At 37.7% G+C, this 20,018-nt stretch overlaps 1 protein-coding gene and 1 long non-coding RNA gene across 7 annotated transcripts in view; one reads left to right on the top strand and one right to left on the bottom strand.

Annotated features, from left to right (window-relative positions):
- The window catches only part of sema5ba (sema domain, seven thrombospondin repeats (type 1 and type 1-like), transmembrane domain (TM) and short cytoplasmic domain, (semaphorin) 5Ba), a 147,002-nt gene that overhangs the window by 89,330 nt on the left and 37,654 nt on the right, over positions 1–20,018 (top strand). For 5 of the 6 annotated variants that reach the window (XR_014607568.1, XM_084123155.1, XM_084123152.1 and 2 more), the window contains 7 exons: positions 2,403–2,465; positions 3,693–3,791; positions 3,886–4,099; positions 8,770–9,055; positions 15,278–15,413; positions 15,685–15,892; positions 16,036–16,243. Coding sequence is in view for 5 of the 6 variants with exons in the window: in XM_084123155.1 (XP_083979281.1) it covers positions 2,403–2,465; positions 3,693–3,791; positions 3,886–4,099; positions 8,770–9,055; positions 15,278–15,413; positions 15,685–15,892; positions 16,036–16,243 (1,214 nt within the window). In the remaining variant the exon portion in view is untranslated. The remainder of the gene's footprint in view (positions 1–2,402; positions 2,466–3,692; positions 3,792–3,885; positions 4,100–8,769; positions 9,056–15,277; positions 15,414–15,684; positions 15,893–16,035; positions 16,244–20,018) is intronic. The other variant, XM_084123154.1, reaches the window with a different exon arrangement.
- Positions 18,455–19,898, bottom strand: LOC311088822. Its single transcript, XR_014607569.1, has 4 exons — positions 19,847–19,898; positions 19,300–19,387; positions 18,780–18,824; positions 18,455–18,591 (listed from the first exon to the last, which is right to left on the bottom strand). It is a non-coding gene; the product is annotated as an uncharacterized lncRNA (long non-coding RNA).

Here is a 20,018-nt window from a genome sequence, read left to right as displayed (position 1 = left end):
TATTATTTATTTAACTGACTTTTTTCAGGTTGAAATGAAACAAAATTATATACTTCTTTAATAATAATAATAATATCACATTATATTATTATTATTACCATTTTTTTATTTTTTTATTTTGAAACAAAGTGAATTATTGTAACAATTATTATTTTATTATATTTTTTTAAATGAAATCCAGTATAAGAATAATTTCTAATTTCACCTAATTTCTGTTTGGTGTTTATGACCCATGCCGTATCCAGTTATGGGGATATAAGACAAAAAATATTGGAAATCTCTGGCTTAATGAACAAACAATTGCGTCATTGCCTCTGCTTGCTTTTAATCTATATATTACCTCATCCTCTTTGGCATAACGCTTGTCAAAGGTAATTTATCATTCAAAGGTTCAAACCTCCCACCAGTGAAAAGCTCTCCCAACACCATCCGCCACTGCTTGGTGGATACTGACCCCCCCAGTGGTGGCAGGGTTTCCAGCTTCACATTGAAGCCTTCGCCAAACATGGCATACAGTGTGCTTTTCACAGCCTGCCTCTTCAGAATGGTCTTTGGGAATAGCATTGGAGGGCTGGCATTGTTCCAATGTGGTGTGAAGAGAGGGACTGCCGTGGCTAAGGTCAGGGTTAAGCTGACGGATTCTTCCAGAAAACAGGGGCTCACAGACAAGATGTTAATGACCCGAACGATGACTCACCACTTAGGCATCCATCACAAACATGCCTCAGTCCTGAAACACATGAATGCAAACACAAACAAAAGAGCACCAGATCTGTGTGGCATTGTGTCGTACCTGACAGATTTGATGTTGTTAACTACTTTGACCACCAAGGAGGTAGCTAAATGTTTATTTCCTAATCATTGAAAATTTGGGAATTTTCTCAGTATTAAATGGTTAGTTCACGCAAATGTGGAAATTCTAACATTATTTACTCACCCTTGTAGTTTCAAGCCCTTATGACTTTCTTTGGGTTTGAAAAAATGATTCTAGCAAATTGGTTAATGAGCTTTTTTTCTATATGTTGTAAGTAAATGGAAAAGGGTGCTGCTGGCGTACTAAAATGACAAAAAAAATTGGTCGGTAAGTTAATCTAAAATGTCCTTTCCATTCTGCCTGATGAACATTCATCTCAATTTTGGAATTAATAGTTAATAGATTTGTGTTTTACTTTTCCTTTTAATTTTGTCTTGATTTCACTGTCATTCTTTAACCTCTCTGGTATAGTCTACCTGAAAAATCCCACTTTAATCAAGTCTAAATACATGATTACTGGCTATAGTTACTTTTTTTAATTGGCTTGTGGGAAAAATTAACCTAGAATATCTTGAATCTCTCTCAAGCACACTAACTTTGTTTCTGGAAACGTTCATGAATTTAAGTAATCAAGTCGACTTTTTCTCTTCCTACTTATTTTGCCATCTAGTCTTCCTTAGGTACACTGTCAGAAATAGGGGTACAGTAGGAGTCCATTTCTGTCCCCCAAGGTACAATCTACACTAACGTACCCCATAGGGCTTATTATTGGACCTCAAGGTACATATATGTACCTTTTTGAGGGTCAAAAAGCATTAAAAGGTACATATATGTACCGTTTCTTTTAAAGGTTAAGGTACAATATTGTACCCTTGAGGGTACAGCCCCAGTGACAAGCCATTGTACCCCTAAAGGTACAATTATGTACTTTATTTTCTGAGAGTGACTGTATTCAAATATTCTGTCCTTGAATTATGATTCAGTCGATTCAGTCCCATCAGTCAGGGTTCACTTGAGCCACAGCATTTATCTTCTTATCCACACTGAAGGGTTTCTTGTGGTTAGTGTTTCCTTTGAACCTTCTCATACCCTTAGTGGGCCATACAAACTAATGGACTATATTTAGAGTTTCAGTCAAGATCTGAAACCCATGGGATCTCAAGCTGAGAGATGAAGGTTGTGGCTTTGTGCTTATAACCGAGTAATTTGTAAAAGTATGTGTGTTTTTGTGAATATGCCCACCTTAAGACAGCAGGATTGCAGTTTTTAAGTGCTGCCTGTATTGTTGTTGGCTGGACACGTAGCTCTAAAGGGGCATAATTGGACAGAAGAAAATGGAGTGGCTTGCGCTGGTGAAAAAAAGAGAAGACGATGATGTCTCTGTGCTTGAATGAGACTAGGGGATGGTATTTACATGCAAATTGCATCTAGTCTTCCAACTGTCTAGTTACCTTACCCTTTTAAGCCGCTGGCCCACTTATCATGCTGTTTACACAATAAACACCACAATAAGGTTAATGTCTTTTGATGCATCTGGCTACATGCAATATTATCATCAACAGTTGCGTAACCTGCTTTATTGCAAACAGCTGCCGGGCAACTGCGAATCACAGCAAGTCACTTTTTGGGGTTTATTTTGGTTTCCTAGGCAACGGAATGGGGCCCAGACGAAGACACCAGGAGGTCCTGTCAAAGCAAAGGGAAGACGGAGGTAACTTTAAACCCCCAGGTTCTCTGTTGAATAGGCACATTTCTTACAAAATGCTGACAGCCCATTGGCCAGAGAGGTCGGGTATTGTTGAGGTTTGTGGGAGGTCAATATGTTGAGCTTACTTATTCAGTATTTTTAAAGCCCAAAGGTCAGTATTTTCTTTTTTGAGCTTATTATTCGCTGAATGTGAAAGGCAAAATGAAAAACCCACTAGCAGATTAAAACGTTGCAGGAAAAAGTGTTTTTGCAATTATTAAAGTATTGCAAGAAAAGGCTTAGCTCTTTAGAATGACTGTAAAGAACCAACATGGTGTGAGTTCTCATCTCAAATAGATGGCATAAACAACAGTCCCTTAACTTTTAATTTAAGCCACGTGGCTTTATGCCTCAGTGATGTTGGAGTGCTTATCATATCCCATCCTGTTTGAAGTACTGTCACTTTTACAGTTTTTTCTGCACAAGAAGGTTGATGCCCTGACTCGCCGATCCATTGTTAGATTGGATTATTTATGGATTGTAGTACAAATGAAAGCTGAAGTAATCACACTCCTTGGTGAAGAATAAGTGTTCTCACAGGAAATATGGCATAATAATAATGGCATATTAGCATCCTTTGTCATAACATTATAAATTAATGATAATAATTTCTATTATAATATTGAAGCAGATATGATGGGTGAACTGATTTTTTTTCAGTTTGCACTACAGTTCAAAAGCTTGGCGTCAGTAAGATAGGAAGATACAGTTTTATTCAGCAATAACGCATTACATTGATCAAAAGTGGCAGTAAAGACACTTACATAGTAACAAAAACTTTCTTTTCAACTCTATTCATCAAAGAATCCTGAAAATATATACTATGTATAGGCTATATATAATAAATTCTTATGATGACTTCCACAAAAATATTTAGCAGCAGAACTCTTTTCAATGTTGATAATAAGAAATGTTTCTTGAGCACCAAATCAGCATATTAGAAAAATGATTTCTGAAGGATCATGTGACTGAAGATTTCCATCACAGGAATAAATTACATTTTAAAATATTTAAAAATTATTTAATGGGACTGTCAGAAGTTATTTTCACAATATTATTGAATTAAACGTAACATAGTTTATCTGTTTTCGTATTGCTATTTCCATACGTTTTCAATTACATATTTAAAATTGTATGCATTACAGTAGTAATTTGAACATGTCATATTGTCAAATGTATCTCCTCCTGCAGGTGGAGTGTCAAAACTACATCCGTGTGTTGCTTGTCAACAAGACCGAGGTGATCACCTGTGGTACCAATGCCTTCCAGCCCCTTTGTATCACCAGAGAGGTAAGCATCTATCAGTTAAATGGGCTGTCTCAACTGGAGATTTTATTAAAGTGCGTGACGTGTGTGTGTGATCCATGCCGTATCCTTCTCTTAGGCAGGGAACATGAGCAGAGTGTTGGAGAGGGTGAATGGAGTGGCCCGTTGCCCCTACGACCCTCGTCATAATTCGACGGCTGTGGTCACCGAAAGTGGAGAGCTGTACGCCGCCACGGTCATTGATTTCTCTGGCCGGGACCCTGTCATCTACCGCAGCCTAGGAGGAATGCCGCCTCTGCGGACCGCCCAGTACAACTCCAAATGGCTTAATGGTACATTAATCTCATCATCTTATGTCTGAAAGTCTCATATTCCAGTGATCGTCTGGAAAGTTTCAACATTTCTGTTGCTGCCCTTCCTTTTTTTCTGCATACTAATATGCAGCCAAATTGCCAAATGGTGTTCTTCAAATGACAAGCGATGAGGCTTTATTCAATTGCTATAGCATTCCCCATAAGAAAGAAAAATCACAAGTTGTTTTCACTAGACAACAACAAGATTAAATGGAAAACAAACCGTGCTTTTTGCTGAAGTCTCCTGCTTTTCAGATTTATTTCTTTAAAAAAAAAACTCACATGCTCCATCTCCTCTTTTTAGTATAGATATCAAATTGTTCCCTAAGTGCTCAGATTTACCAAGAGAACGAAGTGATCAAAAGAGAAGCAGAGATTAGATTTAAATTTAATCTCAAACATTTGTCATCAAACATGTTATTTTAGTATTATTGATATACTATTATAGTTTTATTAATACTTTGAATTAGATTTTATTTTATATTTTCTGTTTTCACTTTAATCCTAAAGTTTTTGTAATTTTTATTATTATTCTTATTGAGTATGTTTATATATTATTTATTATTTGAAATGTAGTATTGGCAACTAGCTGAAATAAAAATAAAATAGAAATAAATTAATAAAATAAAATGTGACTTTTTATTTTATTTTATTTTAGTTAACCTTTTATTTCAAGTAACAAAATATTTTAGTTTTAGTTAATGATAATAACCCTGATCCATGTTTGATCTGACCTAAGTGCGCATGACAAGTATGATACCTAGGTTGTTCTTCAACAAAAAGCAAGAAAAGCAAAGCTACACTCTCACTGTTTCATCGTTTGTGTCTAAGGTAGATTTTTTTAGAGCAGCCCTGGCCTGTCAAGGGGAGGAACCAGTCAAACATGGAGATGAACGAAACTCAGCACACTTCCTGCAAAAAGTCAGAAGGTGTCAATAATCTCCCAGCTGCTGACACTGTGCCTTTTCCTACAGAAAATTCATCCAACACCAGTCAAAAAAGAATAAGCAGAAAGTTGTGAGGAGAGCTGTGAGTCATACAGTGAGACTCCACTGAGGATGTGTCAGAGAGTAGTTGAGGTGAAAGGAGAAGGACATAGACAAGGGATGGAAAGTTAGAGATGGTGGTGAAAGTATAGAATTGGGTGGAACAGAGTAAAGTTCAGGCATCCTGCAGAGTAATTATTCCTCATGGCCGAGAGAGGGTGAAATTGCAGCTAAACGCTTCACGTCACCCAGTCGGCCTGTAGTTCCACTGTAGGCTCACATTTTAGGAGAGAGAAAGACAAAAAGTGAGATTATTGAAGCATGCACATTTACCTGCAGTCTAAGGACACATATGAAGAGTTCAGATGCAAAAGCCTCTAAGTGCCATCTGAAATGATCATTTTTATCAAGCTCGTATATTTAAGTTCAGTAATTTCATTTAAATGGCAATGAAAATCACCTATTAATTGTCATTTAAGTGAAATTGCTGAACTTAAATATACGAGCTTGATAAAAATGATCATTTCAGATGGCACTTAGAGGCTTTTGCATCTGAACTCTTCATATATTGACCATATTTGAATAAACTCAGCACAAGATTGCTATTTTACTTCTAGAATATCGCATAATTCAAAGCGAAACAGGATATATAACATGTAAAAATGACTTTTATTCATTTTGAATCAGTTGAATTGTGAAAAGGGAGCTAGTGCTTGCATGAGTTGTGAGTTTGTCCTATTTTGTAAGTGTTGTCGCTAAAGTAGCTATTTGGCTTGTAGTTAATGTTCGTTAATAGTTTGCACAACTCTCTTCAAATATATATATTTTTCCAGCACAGCCAAAGGACACACACTTGGTTTGCTTGGTTCGCTTGGTCCGGACCAAAAAAAAACATTTAGTCCTAGACCTCTTAGCTTTCACATTGACATGTTAACACCGAACCTAAAGGCTTTTATTACGTATATTTCGCATGTGAACTTAAGAACATCCAAAACAATGCTAGGATGCTAGGATAAATGCGCTCGTTGTATGTGTGTAGCCTAAATATGATGGTATTTTGACTAGCTGAGAACTCGTGAAAAGCTTATAAAATGTGTAAAGGAGTCAAAAAAGCAGCAGGAATCCCTCCGTCACACACACAAACGAAGATTTTGGTTTGTTTCCATGTCTTTGGTCTGTTTTGTGTTTTACCCATGTAAATGGGACCCATTTACATGGGTAAACAAGCGGACCCATGTTTTAAGCGGTCTTGGTCTGCTTGTTTCTTGCACACCAGGGTTCAGATGGCAGCGATCACACATGTTCAAATGAATCGCACTAACAGAGCAATCGCACCAGGGTTCGTTTTAATCGAACCAAACATGCCAAGTGTGAACACACCCTAAATGGAGATGAAGTGTGAATTAAAAACTTGTTTCTCAACTGAGGCTCAGTGAAGAACAGCATGAACCTCAAGTGTCCACAATCGAATCCATCCGGACTGTTGTTGTACCAGTCGTGCCAGGTGCTGACTGAATGTTTTTTTAACACTGAGCCCGTGTGGGGTCTGACCTGAAGTGAGATGTGATATTGTTTTAGCACAGCTCTGATTCAATGAGAAATATCGTCATCGCCAATAGCGTGGCTATTAGAACATGCCTCTCTCCTCTGGAGCTTATTGGGCCTCGTAATTCACTTCCCAGCTTAGTGTTTTCTCCTGACTGCGGCCTACAGATAAACACACACACACACATACAGGGACCCCTGATGGAGTGGCGGTGTGAAAATGAGGCAGTATTTACGTTCAGCATGGAAGAAGGAAAATACAGTTTGTCATGTTCAGTCCCACACAAATCAGCACACTCACACCCTGCCCATTCCAGCTTAGCAAAATGACTTGATTAATTCATGCAGTCTCTGAGAAGTAATTGTTGTAGTTCCTGAATGCATCAGTATTGGTTTTCACTGTTTCTCTCTGGCCACTTTCTTCACCCTGATCTGTGTGGAAATGTAGTTATGATGTACTGAAAGCTGAAGAATTCTTTGTTTGATTACAATAACAACAATCCTCTCTGAATACATCTGGACAGAGAATTTAATAATTTTTTAAAGTTCACCCCTAACAATATGTACCATGGTACAGTTAGGCATTAAAGGGCAACGGCATGGAACTTATGAACTGCACTTACCGTGTAATATGATACATATTCATATTCTAGTGTGTTTGTATGGTACCGGGTGCTTCAAATACATGTCCAAAAAAAGCATTAGACTTCTGTGGTACATGTTCAGAAAGATATAGCATTACCCTTTCCCTGATTACCATATCCAAAATTATTTTTGGTACTTTTTGTTAGTGAAAATTCATCAGTCATCATTTATTCACTCAAAATACTGGGATGGCATCTGACATCAATACCATGGTATTTGATGTATACAGCATCGTTCAAAATCTCTAATGCTCACCAAGACTGGATTTATTAGATTTAATAATACAGTAAAATGGTAATAATCATTCTAATATGCTGTTTTGGTACTCAAGAAAAATTTATTATTATCAATGTTGAAAACGGTTGTGTTGCTTAATATTTTTGTGGAATCCATGATAATTTTTTTAGGATTCTTTGATAATTTGAAAATTCAAGAGAACAGCATTTATTTTAAAATAGAATTTACAGTCACAATTTGACCAATTTAATGTATCCTTGCTGAACAAAAGTGTTAATTTCATTAAATAAAAAAATAAAAAAATCTTACTGACCCCAAACTTTTGAATGGTAGTGTAGCATAGCATATATGTAATATACAACTGTATTCACACAGTGCTTCAAGGTACTTAAATTTATTTATTTTATTATTTTTTTTTGCAGCGAAGAAATATTTTTCTTGCCTTTTTCAACACAAAACTTTAGTAGTATGTATGAATGCATTGAACATTGCACAAAGTCATTTGGTTTGCATTAATGGTGCTTTTTGTGATTTTTGGACCAGCATATGATACAATGCACAAGGTCCAGTCCAGTTTCGACCATATAATTCTGTCGCAGTCAGCTTATGCAGATAGAGCAGTATAATTTTATTTTTATGCATTATTTTTTATCCATGCTGAATTTTCTCCAAGCTGTTTCTGGATAAGTGTCCAGTGAGATTTGGTATTTATTGTGTTTAAAACTGAATCAAAAACAGTTATGGCTATTGATGCGTCTCCTGGGATTCACAGCATAACAGTAATCTAATTTTCGTAAAACGCTGCGATGGCCCCAGCAGTTATTATAGCCAAGCCTATTTACAGGTGAATATCTACGGCATGCATTACTGGATGGGCTGGGGAATAAACAGGCCTTAGGGGTAAGACATTATTCAGTGTATGTGATATTAACTCTGACTAATGCAATCCAGACCAGTGCCACTTGGACCGACGGGACAGCTTTGTGTATTCAGAATAATTTTTGCATGTCACATGCACACAGTTTTCTGCTCCAGTCCAAGGCAGGCCTAAGCGGATATTCAGAAAGAGTAGAACTAAGAAATTCAATGAAAAGGGATGCAGGCCAGTTTGCTGTGGAAGTAAATTATTGTTTTGGCATTTAAGCCACTCAGTGCTGCATTGCTGAGAGTCCTGCCATTTGAAATGCTTGTTTTACCCAAAAGGTCTTTAGCAACGCTTTTTTCCTTCTCCCTCAGAGCCTCACTTCATCTCGGCTTACGACGTGGGTCTTTTCACCTTCTTCTTCTTGAGGGAAAACGCAGTGGAGCACGACTGCGGTAAGACGGTGTATTCAAGGGTGGCACGGGTGTGTAAGAACGACATAGGAGGCCGCTTCTTGCTGGAGGACACGTGGACCACCTTTACGAAAGCCAGACTAAACTGTTCACGGTCGGGAGAGATCCCATTCTACTATAATGAGCTACAGAGCACCTTCTACCTGCCTGAACAGGACCTCATCTATGGCATCTTCACCACCAATGTGTAAGTTTAGTTATCTAACAGCATCATTTTGTGTAGTTGTTTGAGTGACGTAGTGCTTTTATAGTACTGAGGTGTTACATGCTTTACCCCATCTAATTTTAACCTAAAAAACAATATGTTTATATATGTATATAATAATATGAGAAATAATTATTTGGTCAAACTTCAGATAAGGGTCAAATTCTCACTATTAACTAATTATTAATTATGACTTTTGCTTCAATAAACACCTAATTACTGCTTATTAATAATTAGTAAGGCAGTGGTTAAGTTTAGGTATTGGGTAGGATTAAGAGATGTAGAATATGGACATGCAGAATAAGGCATTAATGTGTGCTTTATAAGTAATAAACAACCAATATCCTAGTAACATGCATGCTAATAAGCAACTAGTTGATAGTGATAATTAGAAAAGTGTTACCAGTTATTTATGTTGTATATATTTTATGTTTAAAGAGTAAGTCTAACAAAATTTAGTGAAGTTTATAAGGATATTTATACTGGAAGATAAAATTACTGAATGAGAGAGGATTTTGACAGTGACAAATTACTGACTCTAAAACATACACTTTCCCATGTAGCAGTATATATTTAACCTAAAATCTCGAAGGACGTATAATTATATATATACACACTTAAGAACTAAACGTGACAAACTCGTGCTTGTGCTTTAAACCCTAATAGCTGTGAATATCTTTTGATATGATGAACAATTTGGATTACACCTGAACTTAAGAAACACGTGAAACGAGTCTGTTTCAATTTATTCAAGAAATGTGAGAAGGCCTTAGAGAGTAGTACATGAATGTGTTGCATCTCTTTTACAGTTTGGACAGAAAATAAATTAGCACTAAATTAACAAGCATATTTTTGCCCTTAATTGCAAGTCACATTGCTAACAAAGTACTTGTTAAGAATATGAATTTAATATGATATGAAAGCCAGTAGCTAATAATGGTGAAAGCCGCAGCTGTCACAGACTTTCTTAATTAATATTTTAATGAAATCTTCTGACTGTCATCAATCACTTCTTTCTCTTTATATCCATATCTTGCTGTGTTCAATGTTTTATACTCACCTTCTGCATACTTCACATTACACACTGTTAATTGCATTTTATGTAATGTAGCATTTGATTTATAATGCCGTATACAACATCTTTTCTCTCAAATTTAGTATTGCAGCACTTCTTAGAGATATTGTTGCTTGTCCATTCCTTTCAATTAAAACATCTTTTTTGCTGAAGCAATACCAGAACATACTGGATCCTATTTTGACGATCTAAGCGCATGGTCTAAAGCGCACGGTGCAAGTTCACTTAGTGTGTGTCCGAATCCACTTTTGCTAGTTTAACGACGGGAAAAACCCACTGTATGCATGCATACTGTCTGTTGGTCGTCAACCAAAAAGTTTTATCTACTACCTTTTATCACTACTTGACTGTATACTACCTTTCAAATATACAGCAAGTAGTCTAGTTTCAATACGGCCTCTCTTGCTCTCCTTCCCTATATTTCATACTATCTCTCTCTCTCGTTTTCACTCATTTTATCGGTTTCTCTTTTGTCTCTTTTCCTGTCCCCTTTCGCTCACTGCCCCAGTAGGAACAGAATATGGTAATGCAATCAGAACAACAGAGTCTCCATCTGTCTGTGGTAAATTGAACACCTTAAGCAATGCTCCTTGGGGTTTGGGGCTGCAAAACAGGGAGGACGGGCATGGGAGGAGTTCAGTGAGACAGAACGCAAGAGAGCAGCCAAAAATGGCTGAAAGTGTTGGTAGTAGTTTGTCCCGAGGTATTGGCAGCCTTTCATTGAGTTGGCTGAAGGTGTCAAAGCAGTATATGTCATCACACTGAGCTTACAGACAGTAACGGCTATCTAATATGTATTAGATGTTTTGTGGAAAGCTACTCTAGGTAATGAACTTTCTTTTTTTCTTTTTTATGGATATTATACAGGCCTTTTCTTTCTTTCCCTGTTTTATTTTTTTACAACTTTTTTTATCTTTGCATCAAAGCTTTTCAGTGTTTGGCTCAGATTCCTCAGCTGTTTTATGATTATTATTGTTCATAAATTTAACTTGACCATCGGTATGTTTTATTAAATTGCTGTTGCTGCAGTTTATAAAAGCAATAAGTCAGGAGAGGTTGCACTTTGCAAAGATTTTACTTCGGTTTTCTAAAAGGGTTTTCTGTAATGGCCTTAACTGCTAAAATCACTGTTTCTCTTTCTCTTATTGCCTTTATAAAACCTCTTACATGGCGCTCCTGATTCTGATTGGTCAATCAGAGCTAATTTTTTTGTATGATAATTTTATTGGATAATTGGCGAATGATTCCCTATAAAGCAATGATAATTTCATGTCTCCGGTATCACTCAGCATCTCTTTGTTCTCATCTAATTAAATTTAGGATTAAGTTATTAACTCCTGATGACCCTTCCTGGGTTTATTTTGCGATATGACTGGCTAACGGGACATTTTCCTTTATTTAGCCACTCCTGACCTATCGTACATTTTGGTATGAGGAAGGAGGAGGAAATGTTTATAGAGACCAATTTAAAAATATTTTAAATAGGATTCTTTTTTTTTATTAACCTTTTGAAGGAATAGCAATCACCCTCATTTCTGTCACTGACCCGCAGGTTAACAGGGTGGAACAAACCTATTGGCACTTAGTATGATGACAGACAACCTCTCTGGAAAACAGATCCGCAGGTGTGAATGAATACGTCTATCGTGAATACACACACTTTCATGCCTGAATTACAACAAATGCCGAATAACAGCCAAGTGCATCTCTTTGCACACTGTGATGCGGTATGACAAAATCCACCTTGAAATGAGTTTTTTATACCCCATAGCAGGAATCTTTGCTTCGTGTTTATTCCTTGCCTATGTTTTTCATGTAGATTGTATGAAGGTTGTATTGAGGGGATTCTTGTTGTTTTTCATCTTTCTGAAACTGAAGATGATGTGCTATAACTGTAAAATCAGTACACCAAACAGCGTACTGTAAATATGAATATTGTGTAATAAACTTTCATTTAAATATTGATTATAAATATAAATATTTAATATAATAACAATATTTAATATACATATGTATTACATTTAAATATAAAAGCTCTATAGAAGATGCAGAAGGTGTATACAAAAGTTAAACTTGTTGCATTTACAATATATTTTGTTGCAATATGTTAATAAATAATAAATTAAGTCTAAATTAAGATAATTAATATTCTTTTTATGCTTCAGTGCACATTTTTACAAGAGCAGATATTGTTATGCTGTAAAAATATTTATGAATAATCTTGCCTCAGTCCTGGCTGTGGAATGTTGCTGAGTTGGCTCTTTGTTTTTTTGCTGCGATGCAAGTATTCACTGAAGTTGAAACACTGAAGTATTTTTCTTTTTTTCTACACTGATATATCTTTCTATTTTTTTTTTCCCTTTTTCCCCTTGAGTACTGTCCTACTCTAGGTCAAAATGAACTTTATGGACCTCTTGGGTGACCTCAAATGACCCTGTGCTTTTTGACATATTGTCTATTCTGTCACCATAACTCAACATGACTTCATCTAAATAAGCATGTGATCTATTGTACGTGTCGCTTGGAAAGCTCAGAAGTCATCTGCTCTCACAGTGAGAAGACTTCATTCCCATATGCTGCGTGTTATACCAAGCGTGTCGTGGGATTTGCTAGAGTAGGTGACTTTCCAAAGGGTTATAGGACCAAACTCTGTACTTTACTTTTTACAAACCTCAAGAGCTTTTAAAACTGCACCATCATATGTGTGAAAGTCACATCTGCACAAGCAAAAATGCAATAAAATGCCACAGTGACTTAGCATAGGCATGCATTATTTGACCAGACAGTGCATAAATGCATTTTTATGTTTGTACAGCATGTACTTGTGTACTGTGTGTGTGTGTGTGTGTGTGTGTGTGTGTGTGTGTGTACATACTATAAACCTTGCTCGGATATGTCAGAATAGGGAAGAAAAGACTATCGCAACTTCCATTTCATGCCAACTTTAAAATCAGGAATTGGAATTTAAATGGTAATTTCAATTAATTTCTGAATGATGCACTTGACGTCACACCCTTTTTTATTGTGAAAGTCATGAATAATTACTATATAGAGCTGTTCACACCAAGAAACAATAACTATAAAGATAGCTATATTGATAACTATATTAGCGTCCACACAGACATTCTGCTGCAGTTATGTTGTCTGCCATAAATGCTCAAGCTCTTTATAGTTGAGTGGATTCTGTTTGGCTGCCAGTATTTTTATCGTTCATCAACTGGAAAAAATCATTCTAAAAGGGATTCTCTATTCTAAAGGAATTAGAATCATGGTTATTAACTAGAACATTTTATTTATAGTTACCATTATAGTTATTGTCCTTGGTGTGAACAGGCCTAAATATCTTCGTAAACTATAGTGACTGAATATGAAAGCGTAAGAAACTGGTTCTAAAACCTTTAGAAGACAAATTGCACTGTATGACAAATTGCACTTGTGTCCCTTTTATTTATAACTTAGTTGTGTGTAAATGTAACTGTATTTAGAAGTCTAAAAAATACTAGCAAGTGGTATTCTGCTGCTAGCCACTTATAAAGGCAGTCGGCAGGGAAGCAGCTCACTAGCTTTTCCCTTTCTCTATAAAAGTAAAACCTCAAAAAAAGAAAAGAGCCTGTAGTGTCTCATAACAAAGTTTCAGAGACTTGCTTTTGAATGTAAGAGTGAAAGAGAAAAAATAGCTTGAGATAATTGGCTGTCCTGTCAGAGCCTGCTCTGTCCTCGCAGCCTAAGGCTGACCGGTTTAGAGCCAATGTTTCATTGGCGCAACATCCTTTTGAGCTGCACTTCCAAGAGACTCTCACTTTACTTCGCTAATTTTCCATGTTGAACCCCCTCATATGTAGTCCCCAGAGTCGAGCTGCAGAACCAGGCTTGAATCTTCAAGTCCATGCCTCACCATGCCACATAACAAGAGCCCAAGCCAGACACCAGCGTCTGGCAGGCCGAGTCCCCGTCCTGCAGCTCTGCACCTGGACCCATCTGTCTGTGGCTCCGGCATTACCGTCACAGTTATTGCTGCTCATTTATGTGCGGTCTCAAAAGCACAAAATAATGAGTATGGTAACAAGAATAACTTTGACGAAGTCTGACGAAGAGCCTACGTGCTCGAAACGTTACCACCTGTGTGTGAGTCTATTATTAAATATTCAATTTTTTGGAGCCATGGTGTGCCGACTTTTTTCCCTTTTTTTTTAACAAGAATAACTTTCCAATTTTAGTTATCTTCTCAGTTGACATCAAAAGACGCCATGCTACTTTCCTTGTATGTGTGTAACACTTGTAAGTGTGTTACTTCCTAACATCTAAATAGCCATGAGATCTACTGTACCCTTCATAGTCAGAAGACTTTGACTTCCAAAGCTGAAGGCTATACAGAGCATGTCATGTAAGTGACCTTTAACACCTGCTGCTTATCATACTCATAATGTCGTAAGTATAAGCAGTAAAGCAGCGTATACTTAGTTCAAAATGAACTTTTTTTCAGACCTGTCAATAACAAATGAAATTGAATATGGCTCTGGTCACTTGGGGTCCTTTCTGGTCCTTTCTTTGTTACTTCAACAGCTTCTGAAACTGCACTGTCATCTGTCCAAAATTGAGTGAGTCTGGGAACAAGAATAACCACCCAATCCATCCACTGCAGAGCTCATCTCTGCTCCTGACAGCTTACTGGAGTCTCTGGGCCACCTGCCACTCAAATCAAGGGAGTTAATTAAGTCACGATGCATTTTAGAATATTTCATGCCAGAAGAAGCTGGCAAGATCCTCATGGGATCAGATTATGAACTTTTATGTTTGTCTCAAGATTCTAGAACTTTTTGCAGCCCAATACCAACAATACCATGTTGGTAAGGTACATGGTGTGTAGAGGTCCATCAGCTGTATGCTGTGTGTGGGAAACCTCAGACACAAAAATGAAAATACGTTCCATCATATTATTTTAGAGAACAATTAATTTAAGTAAAATGAACCTGATGGCATTTATCTGCAGACCCAGACTATCAGAACTGATAACTGATTCGAAAATTGTGAATATCTTTTATATTGGTGGTCTTTTACAGTGTGTGTATATGTTTTCAACATATTATATGTTTTCATTGTGCTAAATTTTACTCTTTCTTGTGATGCAGGAACAGCATTGCTGCCTCTGCAGTTTGCGCGTACAACCTCAGCGCAATAACGCAGGCTTTCAACGGGCCCTTCCGCTCCCAGGAGAACCCTCGCTCCACGTGGCTCCCCACCCCGAACCCCATCCCTAACTTCCAGGTGCATCACTTTTACATTTTGTTCTCTGTGTGTGTGTGTCTGGAACAAACAGCCAATATATAAATTCTATCAGCCCGGCACTGTGAGAGTAATTGCTCTATACCAGCTGGGTGTACTTGCATGCATCGTAATTCAGTTATTGTCTACTTTTCTATAAAATTACATGGTGAGAAGTTATTTTTTGGAAAAGTTTTTTTGTGAGTTTATATTTGCACTGCCCTGCTTGACCTCTGCACTAATTAATGAGTCAAACCCTAATGACGCTTACCAGTGTGGGACCATCGAGGAAGAAGGGCCTAATGAAGGACTAACTGAACGAAGTCTGCAGGACGCCCAGCGGCTCTACCTCATGAATGACGTGGTTCAGCCAGTTTCTGTGGACCCGCTGGTCTGGCAGGATGATGTGCGGTTCTCTAAGTTGGTTGTTGACATTGTACAGGGGCAGGACAATTTGCACCATGTCATGTACATAGGCACAGGTAATTAGGCCTTGAGGAGTTAGACAACTTCAGTTTTGTATTTTTCTTTTTGTGTAAAAAGTTTACCACCAAATCCTTATATAAATAGCATTAGTTATGCAGCCTTGAGTAATTATGCTTTCCCTTCTGTTCTGACTTATCAGAGTATGGAACTATTCTTAAGGCCCTGGCAACCACAAATAAGAACCTGCAAGGTTGCTACTTAGAGGAGATGCAACTCTTCCCTCCTGGCCTGCGTGAGCCAATCCTGAGCCTTCAAATTCTCCATGGCGACAGGACTCTTTTTGTGGGCCTGAATGACAAAGTGCTCAAGATCCCTCTGGCAAGATGCTCCAGCTACAAAACAGAATTGTGAGTGACGTTTTATCAGTACATTTTGTGCTGCAAACAACTCTCAAAATCAAGATCATTCATTTGTCTGGCATTTGCAGGTATTAGGTTGGGATGTGCAAACCTGCATATTTAAAAAATGGACTGATTGCTGGATTGCCAGTCGCTTAACTAGCCTTATGGATGCCTTGAGTAATTATTCTAGATTTGGTTTTAGGTTCCCAGAATACCCCGATCAGATGTGACAGAATGGAACAGATTGAACAGGTTTTGAAGGGTTTCACTATTTTTAACTTGACATGCTGCTCCTGGCAAGACCGCTCAAGACAGTGGCCAATACGGTCTCAGGGCCCTATTTTAACGATCTGAAACGCAAGTGTCAAAGCGCAAAGCGCAAGTAACTTTGTGGGCGGGTCTTGGCGCTGTTGCTAGTTTCCCGGCGGGATAAATGACTCTTGCGCCAGGCGCAAATCTAAAATGGGTTGGTCTGAAGCAGCTTCATTATTCATAGGTGTGGTTTGGGCGTAACGTGAAATAAACCAATCAGAGCGTCATCTCACATTCCCTTTAAGAGCAGGCGCGTTTGTTCTAAAGCGGATTCCTATTATAACGGCGGATTTGCCAGGCGCGCGCCAGGAGCGGTTCACAGCCGAGGAGATCGAGCAACGCTCTCGTCAGGGAGGTTGGGGATGGAGAAACCCACCCAAATTAACTTCGGTTAAAAAGGCGTATGATAATTTGGGTAAATGTGTAAGCTAGATGTATGCTTTTATAATAAATTGTCTACCTATCTATCTATCTATCTATCTATCGTAATAATGTATGATTTGCAAAAATGAAAACTGCTGCTTCTGTGTAGATGAGAGAATCAAAGTGTATGCGCGTTGTGCACACGCTTCATTGATTATGGCCAAGCATGCGCCCTTAAAATAGCATATGAATAACATTCGCAACGCGCCACTGACTTTAAACTATTTTTTCCTGGTTAGTGGCGCAATTGTTTTCTAAACCTGCAAAATAGCATGAAGGAACGTTTGCGCTGGAACACGCCTCCTTTTTTGCGCTGAACCGCCCAATGAGCGCAAGTTCATTCCCTAGTTTAGCGACGTGCTTCTGTGGAGGGAAAAACGCGCTTTGCGCGGGTGCAAAATAGGAATGATACATGCGTCGGTGTACAAAGTCAATTGCGCTGGGTGCAAGATAGGGCCCTCAATGTCTATGGATGTAGTGGAGGTGGATTGAATTATATTAAAATAAATTATAATTATAATTATTTTATAAATTATAAATATATTATGTAAATAATACATAATAATAATACATAATAATACATATGGAATACTGCGGTCCATATGAACAAGATGTATGTGGTGTATGTGGCTTGCCGTCTGTTCATTGGCGTATTTGTCTTTGTTTCGTTTGCTGTTGTACGTCCCCATAAGAAATTTTACCATGGTATTTGTACCATGGTAGTACCATGGTACAAATACCATGGTACTAGTACCCCGGTATTTTTGACAGTACCATGGTACATGTACCATGGTATATTGATGGCACCATGGTACATAAACCATGGTATTTTTAATAGTACAATGGGACGTGTACCATGGTATTTGTACCATATCTACAACTGTCAAATGTACATGAATTTAAATATTTAGCTCAGGCAAATAAAAAGACCGTAAACTAAAAAATGTTTTTCCCATTTTATTTTATTTTTTCCATAGATTTAGCATGATTGTCTTTTTATGATCTTGGCCGCATTTGACAACTTCTGGCGAATGAATCCCTTAATTTCAGCATCCGACTTTTCTGGGAAGACAGATTTAGCTTCACCTAAAGAGAGAAAAGAAGGGAAGGAAAGGAAAGGAGAACAGACACGTTACAGATAGATACATAGACATTAAGTACAAATAGGTACATATACATACACAGATATTACAGATACAATGACAAACTATTGAGAGTGAAAGAGTAACAGTAAGGGCAACACATACCCACGCCTGCTTTGCAAAATACCTGGTTACCTTAATTTCTTAATTAAAGTCTGTATGGCTCACTCAATGTTTTCTAATGTTTTCTAATGTTGTGAAATGATACAACACTACACTACACAGTGCGGCAGGCATTTGTCACTCTTTACGGATGGTACATTACTGACTGTCACTGAAGAACAAATACTTACCAACAATCTTTTTAACATCTTCAGTGGGGAGTGATGGTCATGTCTCCCCCTTGCATGATGACCCAAGCCCAGTCACACTGTGAGATGCCATGAATGCAGTGGTGTACAGGCCATGCATCAGATCGTTTGTATATTTGGCTGCTGTGACCTTGTTGCAGCGGTCCCTGATTGCCTGTGGAATATCCTAAGAACATAAATTGGTATCACATTGGGTCATATTACCAAAAGCTTGTTATGAAATAGTCGTGTTGGGGTTCAAAGGGGACAACTAAAATAATTTAGTTATCTTCCTATTTATCTCAGATTTCTATTTGCAGAAGTTCCCTGGTCCCACTTTATAGTATACTTCTGTTATTAGTGAATATAACTTACCAGACAGACAGAACGGTCATCCACAGGCAGCTGTGTTCTGGAAGACTGCATACAGCATTTAAAAAGCACAGAAGAATGTATGTTAGCCTACTCACAAGAAACCAACAAGAAGACAGACAGACAAAACAGTAGGGCTGTAATCAACAAAAGAAAATCTTGGTCGACTGAAGTCCTGAAATTTCTGACAGCGTTGCATCACGTGCACCTGCGCAATATCATATCAAATATAAATTTGCATTTGACTTTTTCCCCGTTTACTAATTAAAAAAAAAAATGCTGCCACGCTGTCGATGTCTTTGTTGGCATGATGGAAGAGGACTGATTATAAATTAAACGCTCTGACAATTACATAAATAGTATACAGTGTGTGATTCAAAACATAGCTTACTATCAATTATTGTGCCGAGGTACTTGTATTCTTGTACTATCTCAATAGGTTGGCCATCAATGATAGTGAGGGAAAGAGGGGGGCTCTGTTTCCTAAAATCAATAATTAATTCTTTAGTTTTGGATTTCCTACCAGTATTTCCTACTTCTCCAGCAGCAGCTTTCTTCAGAAATGTTGAAGTCGTGGAGCTTTCCCTCTGTTATGGGTTATTTTGTTGCTGCTGAAATCACAGAACATTTTTTTATCAATATTTGTTTACCACTGAGCTAGCAGCTAACGTAGTTTCAACCAATTTTCTCACTAAATGTAAGTGACGTCACCGATTACATACGTTATGTTTAAAGTTACTTTGTGTAAAATAAATTAGCTCACTTCCAAGGAAAACATATACACATAAGAGGTGATTAAAAGCCCAAACTTTCATAAACAAAAGCTCAACCGAGTTAACGTCAACTTAACGTTAGCTTACCTCTTCTGAAAACGGTTGAGATGCTAACGGACTTTTCCGAAGACACAAAACCATGTCTATAAAAGTAAATATTCAACAGAAGCGTATCAATTACTGTACAAGTAAGAGAAGTGTCAAGAACAGTTGTGTGTATTATTCTTGTGATTTTAGAGACTAATATCACCTGAAAGTAGTGAAAACAACAGCGAGAGAGGGAGTTTTCCTGCTTACCAGTCGCAGTGGTCCAGCGCCGTTTCCATGGCAACTCTGCGTCGCGGCCGCTCCAGTGTTTGAAAGCGACATGAAAGTTCAAAGTTCACGCGCACGGCCTTTGATTAAACCACGTCCAAAATCATGCAGCATTTACAAACATCTAGAATTAGAACATTACTTAAATAAAAAT

The sequence above is a fragment of the Abramis brama genome (genome assembly GCF_963993115.1).
Source record: "Abramis brama genome assembly, chromosome: 8".
In the NCBI taxonomy this organism is placed as follows: domain Eukaryota; kingdom Metazoa; phylum Chordata; class Actinopteri; order Cypriniformes; family Leuciscidae; genus Abramis; species Abramis brama.
This window is presented reverse-complemented; position numbering and strand designations above follow the sequence as displayed.